Source organism: Capsicum annuum, chromosome 3 (assembly GCF_002878395.1).
Source record: "Capsicum annuum cultivar UCD-10X-F1 chromosome 3, UCD10Xv1.1, whole genome shotgun sequence".
Classification (NCBI taxonomy): domain Eukaryota; kingdom Viridiplantae; phylum Streptophyta; class Magnoliopsida; order Solanales; family Solanaceae; genus Capsicum; species Capsicum annuum.
The window spans coordinates 34,544,019-34,564,422 of NC_061113.1; the positions used below are offsets into that span (position 1 = coordinate 34,544,019).

At 33.4% G+C, this 20,404-nt stretch overlaps 1 protein-coding gene and 1 long non-coding RNA gene across 4 annotated transcripts; one reads left to right on the forward strand and one right to left on the reverse strand.

Moving 5' to 3' along the window:
- Nucleotides 1-886: 886 nt before the first annotated feature.
- LOC124897055 lies at nucleotides 887-7,851 on the reverse strand. 3 transcript variants are annotated; one of them, XM_047409287.1, is made up of 2 exons: nucleotides 6,619-6,862; nucleotides 887-1,232 (listed from the first exon to the last, which is right to left on the reverse strand). In XM_047409287.1, exons 1-2 carry the CDS (start codon nucleotides 6,765-6,767, stop codon nucleotides 1,070-1,072), a joined length of 312 nt encoding a protein of 103 aa, XP_047265243.1. In that variant the 5' UTR covers nucleotides 6,768-6,862; the 3' UTR covers nucleotides 887-1,069. The 3 variants fall into 3 exon arrangements, 1 of the variants encoding a protein (XP_047265243.1); XR_007053529.1 differs by lacking the exon at nucleotides 6,619-6,862 and adding an exon at nucleotides 7,415-7,851 and having other exon boundaries at nucleotides 921-1,232; XR_007053530.1 differs by lacking the exon at nucleotides 6,619-6,862 and adding an exon at nucleotides 1,329-1,552 and having other exon boundaries at nucleotides 921-1,232.
- Nucleotides 7,852-15,965: 8,114 nt separating this feature from the next.
- On the forward strand, nucleotides 15,966-18,575 carry LOC107866392. Its single transcript, XR_001672909.2, has 3 exons — nucleotides 15,966-16,157; nucleotides 16,245-16,486; nucleotides 18,168-18,575. It is a non-coding gene; the product is annotated as an uncharacterized LOC107866392 (long non-coding RNA).
- Nucleotides 18,576-20,404: the final 1,829 nt, after the last annotated feature.

The window sequence follows — 20,404 nt, forward strand, 5'->3', positions numbered from 1 at the left end:
TGAAAGATACTATACAAATTAGTAAAATCTTCCTTCTCAATACTACAAATCTTCCTTCTCAATACTACCCAAACTAGATGAAGTAGAGAAATTTTATATTTTGTATCGAAAAATTTTATTTTGTGAATCACATAACTAACATTATTTATGTGAGACTATTTTTTTTTTATTATGTCAATAACAAGGAAACTTTATAAACCAAACTTCAATATGAGTTTGAAATTTTATAAAAAAAAATTATGACGTGTTTTTAAATTGAATTTATTTGTAATGGCGGTGTTGCAGCCATCTTGTGCATATCCCTACCATTCACAAATACTTGTATAGTGTTTTAGGAAACATTCAAGATTAAGATAATATTTTTCAAATGCTCATTGTGCAGTAATTTCAAATTGTCACCATTCAATAAAATGTTAAAAACAATTCCATACATTTTAGATTATAGAGATTTGTTTGGAAATAAAAAATGATTGGTATATGTTTCAAATTCTCATTTGTCTAGCAATTTTAAACTTTTACCATTAAGTATAATATTAATAATTTAATATATTTAAATTGTTCAAATCTATTTTGAAGTAAAAAATGATTTGGCTCATTTGGCATCTTCATTTTTTTAGGCTTAAAGCAATTGTTTTACACTCAACTTTGGTATTACCTGAGCTCAACGGTTCAAATATTTTTTTCAACTCCCTCCAAATTACAGCTGGTCTCTTTTATCTACTTTTTAATATTTACAGCTTCAAAACCAATAAAAGTTGTTGCAATGTAGTGGATTAATACAGAATTGTTAAATCTAACACATTTGGGCATATGTGAATTAAATGATAAATTAATTAGATGAAGCAAAAGATAATTTTAATTTTTTTTTATAGATGACTTCTCTAGATTTATATATGTTTATTTACTTTTTTTTTTTTTTGGTTAAAAGGAGATTTTATTTAATATTAATATGCATTATACAAAGCTGCGTTCAAGAAAGGCGATAGAGAGTGTCCATAGTCACTACTTTTAGTACAAACATTTGGTACTACGGGTTCACTAGACCCTGCAAAAGAAGTTTCTTTTTTATCTATTTCAATAGTCCTACAATAAATAAGGGAAGAACTGACCATTCCTCAAAAAGCTGATTTGTTTTCATCCTTCTACCCGCCTTAGCTAGCTTGTCCGCAGCTCTATTACAAGTCCTTCCTTCATGGCATACCCGCGGGTTCCCCAGCATTCGAAGAAGATCCCTGCACAAAACAATAAGACTGTCATCGATCTCAGGTTTATCTGTGCAAAGTGAAGCTAAGGATTGAGAATCAGTAGCAATAATCAATTTTTCACACTTCAGCTGAATAGCTAATCATAAACCCAGATATAGAGCAGTTGTCTCGGCTTCAAGTGGCGAATTCGCACTAATGCTATCCCGGAAACCTTTAATCCAATTTCCTTTGTTATCACGTAGTAATCCTCCCGCTCTCCCTCTCCTAGTGTTATGGCCAAAAGAGCCATCAATATTCAACTTCCATCCTTCCGTAGGGGGTAGCCATTGTTCAATTGTATTTTGTTTGGTGGACCTGTGGGTACTAGTTAGTAAATGGAACTCCAAGGCCCTGTCGTATGAAAGGTTTGTGGGTATGAGATTACTTCTATTACTAAACAAATTATCGTTTCTAGTCAACCAGATGTTTCAAAGTTAGAAAAGAAATACCTCACTCCAAAGCATGTAGCTCCCTATTCGTACGTTAGACATTTTCCTAATTTTATCAAGACAATCAATAAAGGATAAATCTTTTAAGAGTTGAATGATTGAAAACAAGTTGTTATTGTACAAGAACTGGAGTGCCATAGGGCATTCTCGGAAGATGTGATCTATGGTTTCGGTTGCGTTGCAGATGTTGTATTGGGTTCCACTTTTTTGCCTATGTGACTTAGTGAGGCTTTAGTCGGGAGCATTTTGTGGTAACACAACCAAATAAAAAACTTTATCTTATTGGGGCACTTCAATTTCCAAACCTATTTAAAGACAGCAATGGGATCAGCAACATTAAGATTTTTTGCTAGAATATGATAGTACTCTAGGCCTGTAGAAAACCATTTCCCAGGGGCTAAGGTGCACCTGAGTTTATCGCTCAAATTAAGATTTTTCGATATAATAGTAGCCTTTATGGTGGCAGTTATGCCCTCCGGAAGGTCATATCCTAAGGAGGAAAGATCCCATGTTCCATTCTTTATTAGTGTTTCAACAGGTAAGTTTTCCTCCCCCAAGTTCAAAGCAGTATGGATTGAGTTCCTCAGAGGGGACTTGAAGGACAAACAAGTATCGTTCCATATACCCTCTATCCTTTAATGACATTTTTCCAAGTACTACTATTGTTTCTGGTATTGTGACTAATCCCCTCAAGGTTGTTATTACTAGTATACTCGGCTAGAAGAACAGAAGACCATAGAGATTTTGGCTTCTCCGTGCCAACTTTGCATGAAGAGCTTTATTTTTAGTATTAGTTTTTTGAAAACCCAGACTCCCTTGTTTTTAGGTTTGACAAGGGTGTCCCAGCCCACAAAGTGCATTCTTTTTTCGGTAGTGTTAGTTCCCCAGACAGAGTCCCGCTGAATTTTATCGATCTGTTTGACGACTGTTTGAGGGAGCTTATTATATTGCATTATGTGGGTAGGGATATTATTAAGGCAATATTTTGTAAGGGTAGTGCGCCCAACAATATTTAAGAAATTTGCTTTCCATCCCAAAAGTTTTTTCTTAAGGTTATCGTTGATGAATTGAAATCTTTGGCACTGGGCTTAGAATTAAAAATAGAAAACCCCAAGTATTTCCCAAAATTCGTACATAATTTGATACTAAGGATAGAAGAAATAGTACTTTTGTTACTTTCATCACAATTATCTGAGAAAAGGATTTTTTATTTACCATAATTGATGCTTTGCCCGGACCAGGTGCAAAAATTGTAGAGGGTTCCTTCGATATTTATGCATTTGCTCCTATCAGTCGTAGACATTAGTACTAAGTCATCAGCAAAGAATAGATGGGACAGGTATGGGCCCGTCCTGCTAATTTTTATAGGGTTCCACATATTATTGTTGAGGTCCCGATTTATGTTATGGGACAGGACTTTCATGCAAAGAATAAAAATGTACGGCGATATGGGATTTCCCTGGCAAATCCCTCTCGAGGGGCTAAAAATTCAGTCCTCGTACCATTGACTAAGACTGATACTGAGCTAGTACAAATACATGACATTTAAGGTCTATGTTGTTTTTGGGTTAGTTAAAGTAATGTAAGGTATGTCTTATGAACGGCTATTCCATCTTATCAAAACCCTTTTTTAAGTATATTTTCGTAATGACATTGCCTTTTTTCCCTTTCATTTTTTTGAAATGTCGGATTATTTCTTGTATGACTATAACATTGTCAGTGGCTTGTCTATTTTTAAGGAAATTAGTTTGATAGGGCTCGATGATTTTATCCATGATGGGATGCAGTCTTCTGGAGATTATTTTCATGAATATTTTATAAGAAGTATTACATAGACTGATAGGGCGGTAACTTTTGAGAGTCTGTGCATTAGGACTTTTAGGAATACGACATATATGTGTTGATTTGGTACTTGGGTTAATCTTGGATTCCATAAAGGCTCTATTGCAGAAGGAAAAAACAGACTGACTTACAATATACCAATATTTTAGGTAGATGTATGGGTGTAAGCCATCAGGGGCTTTAAAGGGTTGAAAAGAGAAAACAGCCTCTCGAACTTCATTTTCAGAGGGCACTCTCCCCAGGTCCAGTTTATCTATTTCGGAGAGGCATACTTTAGCTTTAGGAACTACGACTCTGAAGGATTTGTGATGGTTGGATTTAAACAGGTCCTTGAAAAAATCTAGAATATGGTTTACTATATCCGATTGCTCATTTATGTAAGAGTTATTGTCCAGTTTTAAGGATACTATTTTATATTTACTTCTTCTAATTGACGTCGAAGTGTGAAATTTTTTTATTTTAGCGTCATCCTCGTTCAACCAAGTTATTCTGGAATTAAGCTTCCAGAAGTCCTCTTCCATCCTAAGAATGTTGTTAAAATCACGTATGAGGTTTTTTTCTAGATTGATAAGGAACATGTTGTGATGATAGTTTGGGGAACTTTGGATTCCCTGGATTCTACGAAGAAGCTTATCTTTTTTCCTAAAGATGTTCCTTATATTCTTGCATGCCCATGAAAATGGTTCTTCTTCAAAAGTTGTTACTGCTTCTTCTAGTGGAGGGTTGTTCCTCCATACATGATAAATGACGTTAATATAATTCGGGTGAGTCGTCCATATTTTTTAAATTTAAAGAAGCACTTCCGCAGATTTTGCTCATCTTTAAACAGGGTCAATAGGAGAGGACAATGGTCGAAATGGGTACGTGGAAGATAAATGACATGGGCATTAGGATAACTAACCAGTCAATCATTAGTAGCAAGGAATCTGCCCAACCTCTCTAAAATCAAAGCATTATGACTTTTGAATATTCTGTTTAACTAGGTATATTTAATACCTTTATAGCACATAACTATGAATTCACAATAATTTATCATATGTTGAAATTCTGATGATCGTGTTTGATTAATTAACTTACCTCCTTTCTTTTCTGAGTTTGACAAGAGTTCATTAAGTCTCCTCCTATCAACCACTTACCTGGGAAGTTATCCTTGATATTTTGGAGATTTTGCCATAGTATCTTGCGTTTACATATGAATGTATTAGCATAAATACAGCTAAACAACCACATGTCATTTTTTTGTCTTACCTTAACTATAGCATGAATTTTCTGGTCTGTAGTGGCGATTTCATCTAGTTTTAGGAGAGAGTCATCCCACATAACAGTTAGCCCACCTGCATTTTCAATTACTGTAACCTCAATGATCCTATTAAAAGGGAAGTCATTGAGTAGCAACTGGTTGTCTTGCATCTTAGTCTCTAGTAGGGCAACAAAAGGCGGTTTGTGCCAGTCTACTAAGGATCTAAAGTTCTTTCTAAAATCCTGACCATTTTCCCTTCTACAGTTTCATATTATGATGTTCATGGATATGTTCCTTTGTGGTGGGTTGATCAACGGAGCTGCTCTTGAGGTATTTGTCAAAGGAAAAGTTTGGTTCATCACTGTTGGGTTCATGACCAGGACAGAATTCCCCACCTGGGGGTTGAAAGGTCAACGGATGTCTAGGTATGTCCTTATTAAGTTTTGGGGATAGATAAGGATGAATTTCATGGCGTACTTGTCATTGAATACCATTGCTTTTATATCCTTTAACACAGTTATTTTGATTCTTATTTCTCGTATTATCTCTAATGTATCCTCTATTTCCTGAGTAAGGTAATCACTAGTCTTGGATGAGTTAAAGTGATATTGGGTAGTACATGGGAGGACGAGGCTACATTGTTGACTGTTGGGACTGCCTGATTCTCCAGTGGCCTACTCGGAGTCGGTTGGTTCTGCAGTGAAACCTCCCCCATGGTCGACCCTTGCAACTGCCGATGGTAGTATAGTGGGTCGATATCTATGAATTTGTGGTAGGTCAAAAAGTATGGTGGTGTTGACTGGGTTATTTATGGTGGAGGGATCTGTGCCATGGGGGCTGTTAGAGTTTCCCACGTCGGTATGTAAAAGAAAAGGATGGTTAGGACTGAGAAGTTCATGAAATATTGTAGTAGAGTAGACATCCAAACATGGCTGTTGTACAACTCCATCACTCTCCTCATCCCTTCCCCCCCCCCCGGAAGTTAAGTGAGCCAATAGCTCCGGCGTGCTGATGATGAACATGGCTTCCCTTTCTTCCATATATACATGCATTATGAAGGCTTGACCTAGTAAGACCATCTCTACCTATGATATTGTACCTGATACTGGGTAGAGGTGAATATGTGGGAGGTAGATTTGGGTTGTATTTAGGTTCAGCGAATTCATTGTAGGTTGTGTTTGGGAGTTTCTTCTGTGAGCTCGACGGTTTTCTTGAACATCTGGGTATTCTTGGTATTTATAGAAGGTTTGATGGGTTTATTAATGTTACTTATGGAGATAATATTTATCGTAGTTTGTGAAGGTCCAGGGATATTAGAAGTAGGAGATTGAGGATATATTGTGGGCCCCTTCCCTAAATCTAGTAATGTTGTACTTTGAATTTTGTTACTTTTTTTAGTATGTTTTAATAAGGATGTTTCGCTAAAAGTGTTATTTTGGCTTATATTATTAGAGGTAGTTTGATTGTCCACGTTTAAGGAGTTTTGACGTGGCACATTTTTATTGGGACAGTGGGAGGTCACAGTAGGACGTGACGTGTCTGTGCTCCTAGACTTCCACTAGGGGCCATTGTAAGCCCTTCATTTTTTATGGGTTCACTTACTGTGCACCTTTTTAAGGGCATGATGATAATTTTTTCTACCTTGCTTTCCAGCCTGTCACTTATGACATCATGCTCTTTTTTTCTACTTTGGAAAGCAGAAGAATTTGGATCATGGTATCTTTCGTTGATTTTGTAAGCATATTTTTTTGGACGAATTGGGCATATCTATCCGAGCAACTAGCAGTACAAACATCCGTAGATTTGGGTACATATTAATTGATCTGATGGTCAAGTAACTTACCTGCATTTACACTGGGTGGGTGGTGTGCCATGGTTTTCCCCTAGGTTGAGAGGGGCTCTTCGTGCTTGGGCCTTCGTGGACACCCTATTGAACTGGCTTAATTTTTCTGTTGTTAAGGCATTTTTTGAATTGGACCACTTGCCAATCATCTTTATTGATTTTATTTTGTTGTGCACATACTTCCTTTGTGGTGACCATAGCTTTATCCGGAGGGGTCACTGCAGGAATGGTATGGTGATTTCAACAGGACACATGTACGTCCTATCATGCCGCACTTGGTACACAAAATATAGACACCCTCATACAGAATTTGTTATTTTAGTCTTCCAATATAGATGTGGGTTTTTACTGGAGTTTCTAAGGGTACCTCGATGCATATTTGGCCATATCGTCCTCTAAGTCTAGCTGAGGTGCATATGTCTGTCTTGACCAATTTTCCCAATTTGCTACCTATTTTTGGTAGGATTAAGTGGTCATAGTACTCTGTGGTTAGTTTCGGTAGGCGAATTCAAATTGCAGAGACATTTTTATGTGCTTCCGATGCCACAAAGTTAGGGTGCCATTTCCTAACCGAAAGAAAGCTGCATTTATGAACCATGATTTTTTTGGAGGGTTGTGAGCATGTTCATATCTTTGAGGAATTTGACTTTGAAATAGTCATTGCCCAAATCAATGATTATTAATTCTCCAATGGTTTCCACAATTTGTTTAATTGATGCTTTAGGTAGGCGTGGTTGACTTTTTTCCTCGTTAATTTAATTATGACCGAGTAGGAACATAGTCTATGGATCCGTACTTTGTCTTTCGCCATTAGCACAATCGTACTATTGCTTGGTACATCCTGAAGCATTTCTTCCTCGTGAGTCATGTCCACCTCCATTGTTTCAGTAGGTTTGTCCGGTGGACAGGCAGTGGGGCTACTTGATGGTACTGTCTGCGCAAAGGCGTTTAAGTAGTTCATATTGGGGATTGATGGTTGACTTTGGCCGTATCTAGTGCCATTATGTCCAGAGGGTTTGTTTTGATAAGATCTATGGTGGATGTAGGTGTAGAGAGAGGTCAGACCTTATCTTCATCACTACTATATTTCTACTTCCAAGGGAGTAATTGTGAATGAAAGCATATGTTTACTTACTTAGAACTAAGGATGAAACTTTTAAAAGTCTAAGAAATTCAAATTGTTGTAGAAAAATCAAATAAGTACGAGTATTAAATTTATTTGATGTAGTAGAGGTGGGGAATGTTTTTCTCTAAGGATAAAGCTGTTAAAAAGTCTAAGAAATTCAAATAGTTGTAGAAAATCAAATAAGTACGAGTATTAAATTTATTTGATGTGATAGAGGTGGCGAATGTTTTCTATTGAATTTAATAAATTTTGTTGAATACACCAAAATTTGCAAACTTTTTCCCCTCATTTTTCCGTCATTTCAAAAACAAAGTAGAGTCGTATGATTTGCTCCACCTTTGAAGTTCACCGAAGTTCTATAATTTAAAGGCAAAATGACCTTCTGGACCCTTGTACAATGTCGGTTTTATAAGTTAGACACTTCTACTTACATGTTTGTCATCTAGACCCCTGAACCCATTAAAAAGCTATATTTTGCATCCTTTGACTGTTGACCGAGCCTACCTGGCATTGAAATTGCTGAGTAGGACGAAGAGCGTGAAGGCACTCGCCTAAGGTGCGAGTGGGGATCAATTTTTAGTTAATTTTATATTAAAATAATTTAAAAATTTTTAAAAAGGCCACTCAACTTTTTTTCAATTTTTTAATTTAAAAATATTTTTAAAAATTAAAAAATAATAAATTTAAAAAAATAAAATAAAAATCCCCCCCTTCTCTAGCCCCCTCCCCCATCGACCCCAACCCCCTCTCCTCCACCCCCACTCTACCCCACCCCACCCCCATCCACCACCACCATTAACACCCCCACCCCCACCATTCTCATACACCAAAACACAATCACACAACATATTCACTCAACACACACCCACACAAAACATCTATTTTATTTATGGATTAGCAACTACACAACAACAATTCTCCACCCGTCATTATCAATATACGATACACTCACCATCTTCCTTTGTTCTGCAACTCATATACACAGACGCACCCCTTACTAAAAAAGGCACATACACATACAGAGAGAGATACCAAGGGAGAAATTGAGAGTAAGTAAACAATGAAGGAAAGGGCAAGAACGGGACAGATTGATAGAAAAGAGGAGAGAGTGTGATCGAATTCCGACGAGGTGCAAAGATAACCCATTAAAACCGATGACCAAGATCTTCACAGGAATCGACCATATCCACTGAAAAATGACTCAGAACTTGCCATCGTAGGAAAACTCGTCACCAGCGGTCGAAATCACCCGCGAAATACCATCACCGGTAGCTACAAGTGGGCCGCCAACATAATCTATTTCATTTGAGTTGTCCAGTTAGTTTGAGAATTTGTCCCATTTCCATTTTGGTTATCAAATAACTGTTCGTTTGGTCGTTTTCTTAGCTCTCACACCCCCTCTGCTTCGTACTCTCTCTTTCTCATAGTTCAGCTCTCTTTTGCTCAACCTCTCTTAGATTTGTGTATGTGCGTAATATCAGTAGAGAGTGTGTGGTGTGTATGAGTTGAGTGTGTGGTGTGTGTGAGTTGTGTGTGTGTGTTTTTCTCGGTAGCTAGGTGTGTTTGTATTGTTTTCTCTATATCAGGAAGCTATGGATCTCTGTGTGTATGCATTTTTATTGTGTAGGTGAAACATCTGTGGAATATAATTATTGGAAGCTCATTGTGAGTGTGTGTGACGATGTGTATTGAGAGTGACCATGGAAAAAGTTCGTTTGTAAGAAAAAAAAATGAAGAAAGAAAGACAGCAAAAAGAAAGAAATAGGGAAAGAGAATGGAGAAAGATGAACAACAAATGGAAAGAAATGGGAAAAGAGAGAGGAAGAAGAGGAGGGGAGGGTTTTTTTATTTATTTATTTATTTATTTTAATATGTAATATTTTTTATATATAAAAATGACGTGGAAGATGACGTGGCACACGTGACAACTGATGTGGCAGCTGACGTGGGAGAGTGTGTTACACTTACCTAAAAAGTGTTTAAAATGTTGTTTTTTAGTCGGTTTAGGGGTTCAAACGACAAACATGTAAGTAAAAGTGTCCAACTTACAAAACCGACATAGTACAGGGGTCCAGAAGGTCATTTTGCCTAATTTAAATTTGTTGTTATTATAAAGACATTTTTTCATTCCACCTTGGTATTAAGTAACCCAGATCCTCGCAACAATGAGAGATTTATATTTCTTTCATGAACACACAAGCAACTTTTGAGCTCGAGATATTTTTTCTTATTTACTAATTTTTACATAGGATACTAACACGGGTTTTCATGCCAAAAAGGATGTTTTCAATTCTTATTTTGTCATTTAGATAAGGAAAAATTACAGAAAGTAGCATACTTAAGGCTATAATTACAATAAATAACAACACTTTTGTAAAATTACAGTTTATAGCAAGAGTAACATTATTTTACTCGTTACTCTCACTACTTTACATTTTCCTATATTTACTCCACTATTTCACCTCCCTCAAATATAACCATATCTTTTACCCCTTTTTTTTCATCTTATTTTTTTATCATTTTATTTTATTTTTTTTATTTTTATTTTTTTATTTCCACTTTATTTTCTCTCTTCTATTTTCATATTTGAAAATAATTATCTCCATGATCTTCAAGATTTTAAAATAAAACATCATTACTGTAGTTCACTCTCTTATATCTCTACCTTTTTTTTCTTTTTAGTTTTTTTTCATCTTATTTTTTTATCATTTTATTTTGATTTCTTTTTCTTTTTTTTCTTTCCACTTTTTTTTCTTTTTTCTATTTTTTTTTTTTTATTTTATACTTCTATTTCTCTTTCTTTCTTTTTTTTTATTTTTCGCTTCTCTTTTTTTCGGTTTTTTCTTTTTATATTTTTATTTTTTTTTCATTTTTTAACTCTTCTATCTCTAACTTTTATTTTGAAAAGACAAATATGTATATCACATACACATATTCAAAAAATATACAAAATACATAGTCATACAGATTTGAATATGTATTTACAGTACAAAACATATATATGTATTTACGAAATACATATCATATTCATATTAAACAGTAACAAACATAACTATACTATATATCTTCATATATATTTGCAAAATACAAAGGTGACTCATATAAAATAAGAATATACATATGGATCAGATATGTATTTTGTAAATACATATCCAAAGCTCTATGTATTTTATACGGTGTTAGATTTGTCTTTGAACTGTACATACTACGTCATTTTAGAGGGTAATATATGTACTTATTTGAATTCTTTTACTGTTTAAGATATGTATCATGTATTTTTTATTACCTATATGTATATGTATATAATTGTCATTTTTGTTATAGAGATTTTGTGTCCTATATGTTTATATATACATGTGAGTCAGATATGTATTTCTGTAAATACATATACAGATATATATATGTATATTTTTTTTATCTTAAATATATATGCAAATCTGTATGTCTATTTATTTTGTATATTTTTTGAATATGTATATATGATATAGATATTTGTCTTTTAAAAATAAAAGATAGAGATAGAAGAGTAAAAAAAATAAAAGAAAAAAGATAGGAAAAACAAAAATGGAAAATAAAAATTCAAAAAAAAAGTGAAAAAGAAATTAAAAAAGAGAAATAGAAGTGTAAAAACAAAAGTGAAAAAAAATTAAAAAAAGAAGAAGAAGAAAATGGAAAAAAAATGAGAAAAGGAAAAAAAAAGAAAAAAATACATAAAAACGAAAAAGGAAAAAAAAAAAAGAGAAGTAGAAGAGAAAAAATAAAGTAGAAAGAAAAAAGTGAAAAATAAAAAAAATAAAGTAAAAAAAGATTAAAAAAATAAAAAAAACTAACAAGAAAAAATAATTAGAGACATAAAAGAATGATATTTTGAAATTTTGAAATCTTCATATTTGAGTTTGATTTGGAAAAAGAATTTACTAATTTAAATAAGAGTAATTTATGGGAATTTAATTAGATAAGATAATTATTCTTTATTTAATTCAACTAATTTGAGTAAAATAAGGACAGTAAATCTTGTTGTATATGTATTTGTATAGCAACAGTTTACTTAAATACAAAATAAAATTTGTTATTTTTCGTAATTATGAAACTGTTGCTATAAAAGTTACAATTAAGACTCTATAGTTGCTATTTCTGAAATTTTTCCTTTAGATAAAAGTCTTGAAAAATTTGTCATATACCCACTTTAATCCGCCTCATTATCCAATCTTTCCAACTTAACAAATTCATCCACAAGTTTCTAATAATACACTTTAATTCATTCCATCATCCACAATTATATAATACAAAAATATCTTGGTTTCTCAAAATAATTAAAAAAAAATCCAAAAGCTTAAAATATAAGGTTTTTTCCCTCCAAAAAGCTCTTATTCAGGCCACTTTTTTGGCGATCAGCTCTAAATCAGTCAACAAACATCATAAGTTTGTCCATTGTATTCATTGTTACCCTATTTGTTTGCTATCTTCTCAAACACACTTTCCACCATTATTAAAAAGTTTTAAACCACTCACATTACTCAAAACCTCTTTAGAAAGTACATTACAATAGCTCAGGCGACTCCAAGTTCATTTCTCTATTCCATAAATCCAACGATCGTTGATTAGAAGCAATATTTGCAATTTTAAAGTTTTTATACGGATATCGGCCAAGTCATTGTCGGTCATCGACCGTGCATACATCCCGACATAGACCCTCAACATAATCTACCATCGACCAAAGCTTAATTCTAGGATATCTATTGCAGAATTTATTCTAATTTTCGGTGATTTCATAGGAGAATAGGAGGAGACTCCCAAATGTTGGAGATGGAAATCTTTTACTAAGCTGACATTGCCCATTGCGATTTGCCGCAACGGTTCATACGATGAACTGGTTGCAAGCTTAATGAAAAGCGGAGATCTAGATTGTGTGTCGAGCGACGTGGTGATTTGCTATCTAATGCATTTAGGGAAAATGTCCTTCCTACGATCATAAATAATGATAAACGTGTGTTGTTGTATATAGTGGATGTTGATGCTGATGGCTTTAGGCCTATTTTAAGGATAAAGGTAGTTGAGAGGTCCTTTGAAGAATGGTTGAATTCATCAACACCCTCACCTAGGCGCCCGACAGTTGACTATGATTTGAATGATTATGAGAATGATAGCGATCATCCAATTAATATGGAAGATAATTATACGCATATGGAATACGTTTCATCAAAATCGCAAGATGCAGAAGAAGATTATGGAATGAGATCACAACCAAGACATTCCTTCGCCGATGAAACCAATTTCTATCGTGATCAAACACTCGCCGACAATAAAGAGCTAAAAATGCTACTAAATGGAGCATCGGTGAGGCAAAATTTTAATTATTTTATGGAGAAGAGTTGCACCAAATTATTGAAGGTGAAATGTGTATCTCGTGGTTGCGACTGGTTGTTGCAGGCAAGGAAGTATGAATCCTCGGACAGATTTTGCATATACAAGTATGTTGAGTTCCACATGTGCGGTGTTGAACAACCCACAGGAAGGCATAAGAAAATCTCATCCGAGATGATTGCTTCACTATGCGTAAATTATTTTAGTGATGGTAACGGTCCAAGCATAAGAGAAATTCAGAGGATTGTATTTAGGGAGATGTTTGTTCAATGAATACAACTATAGATTGCCTTCATTAAATTCACAAAGAGTAATAAATTCAGATCTCATATATAGTCTATAGTAGACAAGCAAATCGATCTATGCTACACCAAATAATATTGTATGGATTATTATCAATCTTAGACATTGTGCTTGTACTTGTACACTTCCTCCTGTCACTATGCTACCATACTTTTGCGCCATGTGAGCACACACATGCACCGGGTCCTTACATATGAAGTCAGTATTCTCCTTTTTAGCATCATTGAAAAAGAGCGGCAGTAAACCATAAGTAAAAAGAAGTGGCGGCTAATTAGCTCATGACTATTGAGGCAATACTAACGTGAAGAATAACTTTGCAATAAGGAAGCAAATGAAGCACACATGCATAAATTTATTAATTTTTATTAGCACCAATTCAATACACCAATCAAAACATTAAACAACCATTTTCAAAGGCCACAATAGAAGCAGACACAGGAGACAGACACACTAGGATTCAGGTAGAAGGGGGTCTAGGGCAAAGTGATTTTAGCAGCATGTTCATTCTAGCAGGCTCAGCATCATGATCGTTTAATAATTTTTTAGTGAGGATGTTTACTTTAACATTCTGTCCTTGAACTTCATCAGTTAATTCTGCAATTTTGCTTTTGAGCTTTACATTTTCTGCTACAAGTTCTTCGGTGGAACCTGATTCCTTAGAAGACAACTTTTGATTCTGCAATTTTAGGTGTATTATTTCAATGTCCTTTGCTGCTAACATAATTCTCAACTCATACATTTTCTTGGTTAAGCTTTCTTGAGCAGCCAAAAAATTTGACACTTGGGACAACACTCATTTTCAACCAAGGTTGTCAGACTGAGCTTTTGTTTGACAGTTTCTGGCATTCCCTTTGTCTCAATTACCCCGAAGTGATCAAATACTTTGTTTAGAAAATACCCATATGACATTCTATGTTTTTCTTTTTTTTTCTCAAAGATTACCTTCTCCATGTGCTCTATCATAAAAGTCAGTAAGTTTATTAACTCAAACATTCGATCAAGAACAGGTCAACACTAGAGGCAATTGTTCTCTTTTAAAACCTTGACAGCAGGACCTATTGATGAACTCAAATACCAGCTAATACTCGTTTTTTAAAAAAATTATTTTTCACTACAATTGTTCATGTTCCTCCAACCTTTGATGCCTTAATCACGAATTCAATAGTAGATTGTTGATTTGTCACAGTTCTCACCCCTATAATAAGTATATTCAAGATTCTCCCTAGTGTTTCTTCATCCAGGTGTATCTCCTTCCCTTGCACTAAACTGGGAAGACTCATCCCATTTTTTGAGAAGTCTATGGTATAATAAATTTTCCTGACTTCATTTTCAAAGAGCATAGGAGCCGATTCTTCCAGTAGATGCAGTCATCCTTGGTGTTTCACATATTCCACTATGTCTACCATACCAAATTTTTCATAAATCTTTGGATCAAATACTCTTTCAGACAATACTTTCTAGATTTCCAAAATAGCAATCCTTTCTTCTTTAGGAACAATCTCCTTTTCTTCATTTTTTCTTCTTCTCCTTGAGTCATCACTTGGTTCCTCAGTTTTTCTTTTCTTGGGACCAGGTCCCACAGAAACTTTCTTTTTCCTCATAGCTAAGTGCTTCTTCCAGCTTGCAGCGGAATTACCAGACTTTAAGTAAGAGGACCTGGTCCTTTCAGCATTGTGGACTTCTTATCTTTTCCTCTTCGTTGCAATAACAAAATCAGAATCAGAAACTTCATTTTCTCTAACCTCCACAACTTCAATATCTTTCTCCTTCTCATCAATATATTTCTTCAATTTTCTTCTTTTAAAGGTAGAGGACTTATTTTCTTTTAGGATGTCTGCTAACAACTGTTGACACCTAATTTTTACCCTCCACAACTAAGTTTAATTTTGAATTTCTTTAATTTTAAATAAAATTATACTAATATTTATTTTATCCGAATAAAAACTTCTCAAAAAAATTTATCGAAGTAGTTTTTTTATTTTTAAGTAGCGATTATATACTCTTGTATTTGTATATACGAGATAGTATAATATTGTTACTTAAATAATTATTTTATGAAAAAAATGGATTTTAATCTAGGATCATCTTGAAAATTAATTCAAATGAGTAAAATTTTAATTTAAAAATAATTTATCCTCAAAATTGATTTATTTGGAGAATATTTGTTGATTCTATTTAACCAAGAAATTCAAAATTAAATTGGGTATTGATTCATATTGAATTACAATTTGACTTAGCCTTTATTATAGTTGCGCCGTGATTGAAATCAAATTGATCACAATTGTAATGCAATTAGCCAATTGATTTTTAGTTTGATCTAAAATTAAATAAGGTGGATAAATCTTAAATTAAAAATAACCCCCAAAGTCCCTTTTTAATCCAACAACTCATTTTCCTTATTTTAAATTGGACCAGCTGACCCAATTAACCTAAACCAACAACCATTGGCCCCAAAAATTATAACCTAACACCCTTTTTAAGCTCGTTCTCCTCACCAAATAACTTCAGCAAAAACAACAATTTTAACGCAACAACACCAGCCCAAAATTCCCCCATACCTGGCCCAACTCCTCTTCTAAAATAAACAACAACCCAGCCGACAACGTTATCAACAACTAAAGCAACCCGTACCAACAATGTTCCACAACAACTTCGACAACAACACAATAATTTCAACGCAACAACAGTAAAGCAAGTCAACAACGACAACTATTAATTTGGATTTTCCTCAAAATCGATCGATCTGGTATGAACACGAACGATCACAATTAATTCCTATTTGAATTTTAAATTTTTCATTCTCAATTTCTTATTTGTTTTCCCCCAAAATCAGGCCAAAACTTCCTATAAATACCCATTGAAGAACAAACGAGAGAGGAGTCAAATTTTTGGGAAAAAATTTGAGGATTTGGAAGGCGCATGCTTCTAATCCTACGCACCAAAAATTCTAGAAGAAACAGACTCAAAAACTCGATTCCGATGGAAAAAATTAAACGCCGAAGGATCAGAATTCAAACTCCGGTGGTGAAATCTGTTGCCAAGATTCATTTGTCCTAGTTTGCTGCCCTCAAAAAGGTAAATACTTCATCCGCTTTACATTTTCTTATATTTGTGTGTAAAAAAGAAAAAATCCAAACTTAACTTTATCGCATATTTCATGTTGGCATGCAATTTTTTTTTTGGAATTGATCTACAATGGGTATTGTTTATTAGAGTTAATGGTCTTGTTTAGTGTTTTGAGGACCTAATAATGTCTTACGCAAATCAAAATTTGAATATTGCTCCTATTTTCCTTAGATTATATGCTTAAAGTGAGAAGGATTGAACTCTGTTAATGTGTTTGATGAGACTGTGCTCCTTTTTGGGTATATCATGTTGTAAGATTCAAATCTTTTTGTCTCTTTTATATAATTGTGGTTGGTGCCTCAAACTTGTCCCTTTTCCCAGTAGCATCATAATACTTTCAAATTGTAAAACAAAAAAATGATGTTTTGATGTGATATTAAGAATTTTATTTTCACAAAACTTAGCTTCAAAATCTCTTTCATGTGAAGTTGTAGATTAGGTGCCTAATTGATTAAATGAAACTGTTTTTTCACTCCTGGAATGCTTGTAATTGTGATCAAATCTTTAGAATTATATGAGTTTAGGGCTCTTGTTTGAAAATTATTGTGAATATTTATTTCAAATTAATTACTTTCTTTTTCCTTGATTCGAAATTTGAGCAAGCTTGCCATGAGATTTTTTCTTAATAATTTTTTCTGTTAAAATTACCTAATTTAGAAACAAAAAGATCTTAATCATCTTGGACTCGTTGGTTTAGTTTAAAACTAGAGAGTTAGCATTTTGTCCATTTGAGACATTACTGAAAATTATTTATTTCTGTTAATTATTTAATGAATGAACTAAAATATTGTAACTTGTCTATAGAGACTTGGTATGCACTACTACTAATTCAAAATAATAGTTGTATTTACAATATTATATTTGTCTCTCTTGTAACACTAAGATCCTTGTGTTTACAATATTATATTTGTCTAACAATTATTTTAAGCTATTTATTATTAACATAAAATAAACTGATAACAAATAATGACCAATATGATAGTTCTAATCATGTCTCTCTTTTGACAAATTAACCTTGAATAAAGTAAATTAAAAAGGTGCATGTTATGTACATGTTACCGATTATTTGGTGTAAACATCGAATAGCTAATCAATATATATAGAATACGAGTTATGGATATAAAAATGAAAGTTACTTTTTCATGTTACTTTATCAGTATCATTGGTGATCAATTTAGTTTGGAAAATTAAAGCGTCAAGTTATTTCTATTCGGGCTATCCTCAGTTTGTGTGTAACATCTTTAGTGTAAAATGCGACCTACTTGCATCATAACTTTCCCCTTTCATCTAAAATGTGACCTTGGCTAGATAGATAAATATTTGTTTTCTTCTTTCTTTTCCATCAAATTGACTGAAGTTGCGGTGTGAGATAGTGTCTTTGTGATGTGTATTTTCCTATATGTTTAATAAACGTCCTTCTTCATATATTAACAAATTTACTAATTCGCACTATCTTTCCCTTTGCATGAAATCCTCTATCGAGTCCATCGGACTCCCATCTCTCGCATTCCGTTGGGTTAAACTCAAATTGCATCAAGTCAAGACCCATACCAAATCCACAAAATGGATTAATATATCATAGACAGCTTCTGGTATACATTCATATACGCCATATATACATGCTTTACAGGTCAAAGGTGGTTGATATACACCAACATATGATGCACAGTAAAGCTGAAAGCAAATATGCAACCATCTACGTGTTGATATACAGTGAATATATGGAAAAAACGTGAAGAAAAGGGGATGCAATATACAGCTGATATACACACCTGAAAGATGGTTGAAAAGGGCCATTTAAATAGGCCTAAAACCAATGCTGTCCAGCTTTGAAAATGGGCTAATTAATGCCCTAATTTCAATTCTTGTATTATTTTTTGCAGCTTATTTGTCCTTTTCCCTATTGTTTATTTGTATAAATCAATTAATCTAGATAAATTCCCTAAGGTATTGCTATTTTATTTTATCTTAATTTTCTTTTATTTAATTCATAATTTTTTCACCTAATTCGTCTTGTCTAAAAATGGATTAAATTGGTTCCTTCGATTTTCTCCCCAAAACAAGTCTTCTAAAAGTGCTTATGTTATTTTAAGATGACATTTATTTTGTTCATATGATTAATAGTTTACTTGGATTAAAATAATTTTCTCCAAACCTAAGTTATTAATCTCCAAATCTAAGAAACTAATTTGTTTTGAAATTCAACTTTTCAAAAATTAGCAAAGCACTTTCAATACTTTCTTAGCATCTTTTCCAAAGGCATTTTTTATAACAAAATTGACTTTTCTATAATAATAAGAAAATAACTATACAATCTCCTTCCCTTTTCATAAAAATAAAAAAATCATTTTCCTCTTGAAATTCAAAGAAAATTGCAACTTAGTTTAATTCAAATAGAATGTTTCTCCTTTGAATAAATAAATGTCATGTTTAAGTAAATAATTTTAATATTTTTTATAAAATCAAGTCTTTGCGAAATTTAGCCACTTTTAGTTAGTCAAGTTAGTTTTTTTTGGTAAACTATTTTAAACGGACGCTCCTAAGTGGCTTAAAAACCTTCTTAGGTTCTTAATTGAATCCTTACCCAGTTTCTCTAGTTTTAAAGGTTTATTTCTGTTTTTGAACCTTTGAAACCTTCTTAAGTTTTTTCTTGATTTTTTCTATAAAAATCAAGTGGCGATTCTGTGAATTTCTCAAAATTATTTCGAAATTTTTTTGAATTTTTTCAAAATTGTTTTAAAGAGGTCCACACCATTTTCTTTTAAACAAAATTCAAAAGGGATAAACAAGAACCTCTCTTCAAACCTCCTAGTAGAATAAGATTCAGTGCCTTGTATGACAGTATTAATCATTTCCCCTTTTCCTTTACTTACTTTCAGTTTATTCATTTTCCAGACCAGAGGTTGTTCATCCTCATCCTCCTCATTTTCCTTATTTTGAGGTAAAACAAATTCCCTATCCTTCTTCAAGTCAACATTTTCTCTTACTATTTGCTTTTTCCCACTTGCAGAACTTTCCTTAAGATTATGTCCAAGTAAAAGAAAATTTTCAGTTATCCAGTTTATGCTGCTGAATGGATAAGCTTCCTTTATAGGAATTTCTTCATCAACCAACTGGGAAAATGTGGGATTTGACTTAGAGGACTCAGGTTTTTTTATGGAAGAGGAAATTTCTGATTGAGACGTTTATTGATACCTTAGCGAGTCAAACCCTTGATTTAGGTCAATTTTCAAGACTAACTCATCAGAGTTCTTACTGGAACCTAGAGGTTTGGCTAGAATAGTTTCACTAAAGGTTTCAAAAAATTCGAAGGAGGACTGATGGGTAAAGTACTATGTAGTTTTTGAGGTTGATATGAGGATAGTTCTTTTAAGGATTTTGAAACATATGGTGTTTCAATCATTTTTTACTCTTAGAGAGAGAGGGAGAAAGAAGAAGAAAAAAACGTTCCGAGTTACTTGTGAAGAGTATGAAATAAAAGGATTTAAATTTTTAGTTGATGAGATGGTCGTTTAAGAGGAATTTTTGAATTGACCCTATTAATTACTGAAGGAGACTCTTCACATTGGTTTAAGTTTGACAACTTTTGTTCAGGTAGAAGAAGACATATGACCTTTTTCAAATAGAAATTTAATGATTTTTAAGGCACATTGTTTTGACACTAACCTGAAAGATGGGACCGGGTCCCTCTCCTTTTTGAGTAAATTTCCTATTTGTGTTTGCTTCAATTATTTTCTTCCAAAGTTCTTCCCTTGGATGTATACCTGCAAAGATATGATACTGAGTTAGATTAGGATATGCCTACTTTATCATGGATATCTGGCTTCTTGACATAGCAAAATTTTTAGAGGAGACACGAATTTATAT

Bases quoted from the DNA above. Each gene is read 5' to 3' on its own strand.
- LOC124897055 (XM_047409287.1), bottom strand. From the start codon at position 6,767: ATGATTGGCAAGTGGTCCAATTCAAAAAATGCCTTAACAACAGAAAAA. The intron at 1,233-6,618 runs GTAAGTTACTTG...TGTTTTGTGCAG, and splicing joins CCCACCCAGTGTAAATGCAG to GGATCTTCTTCGAATGCTGG.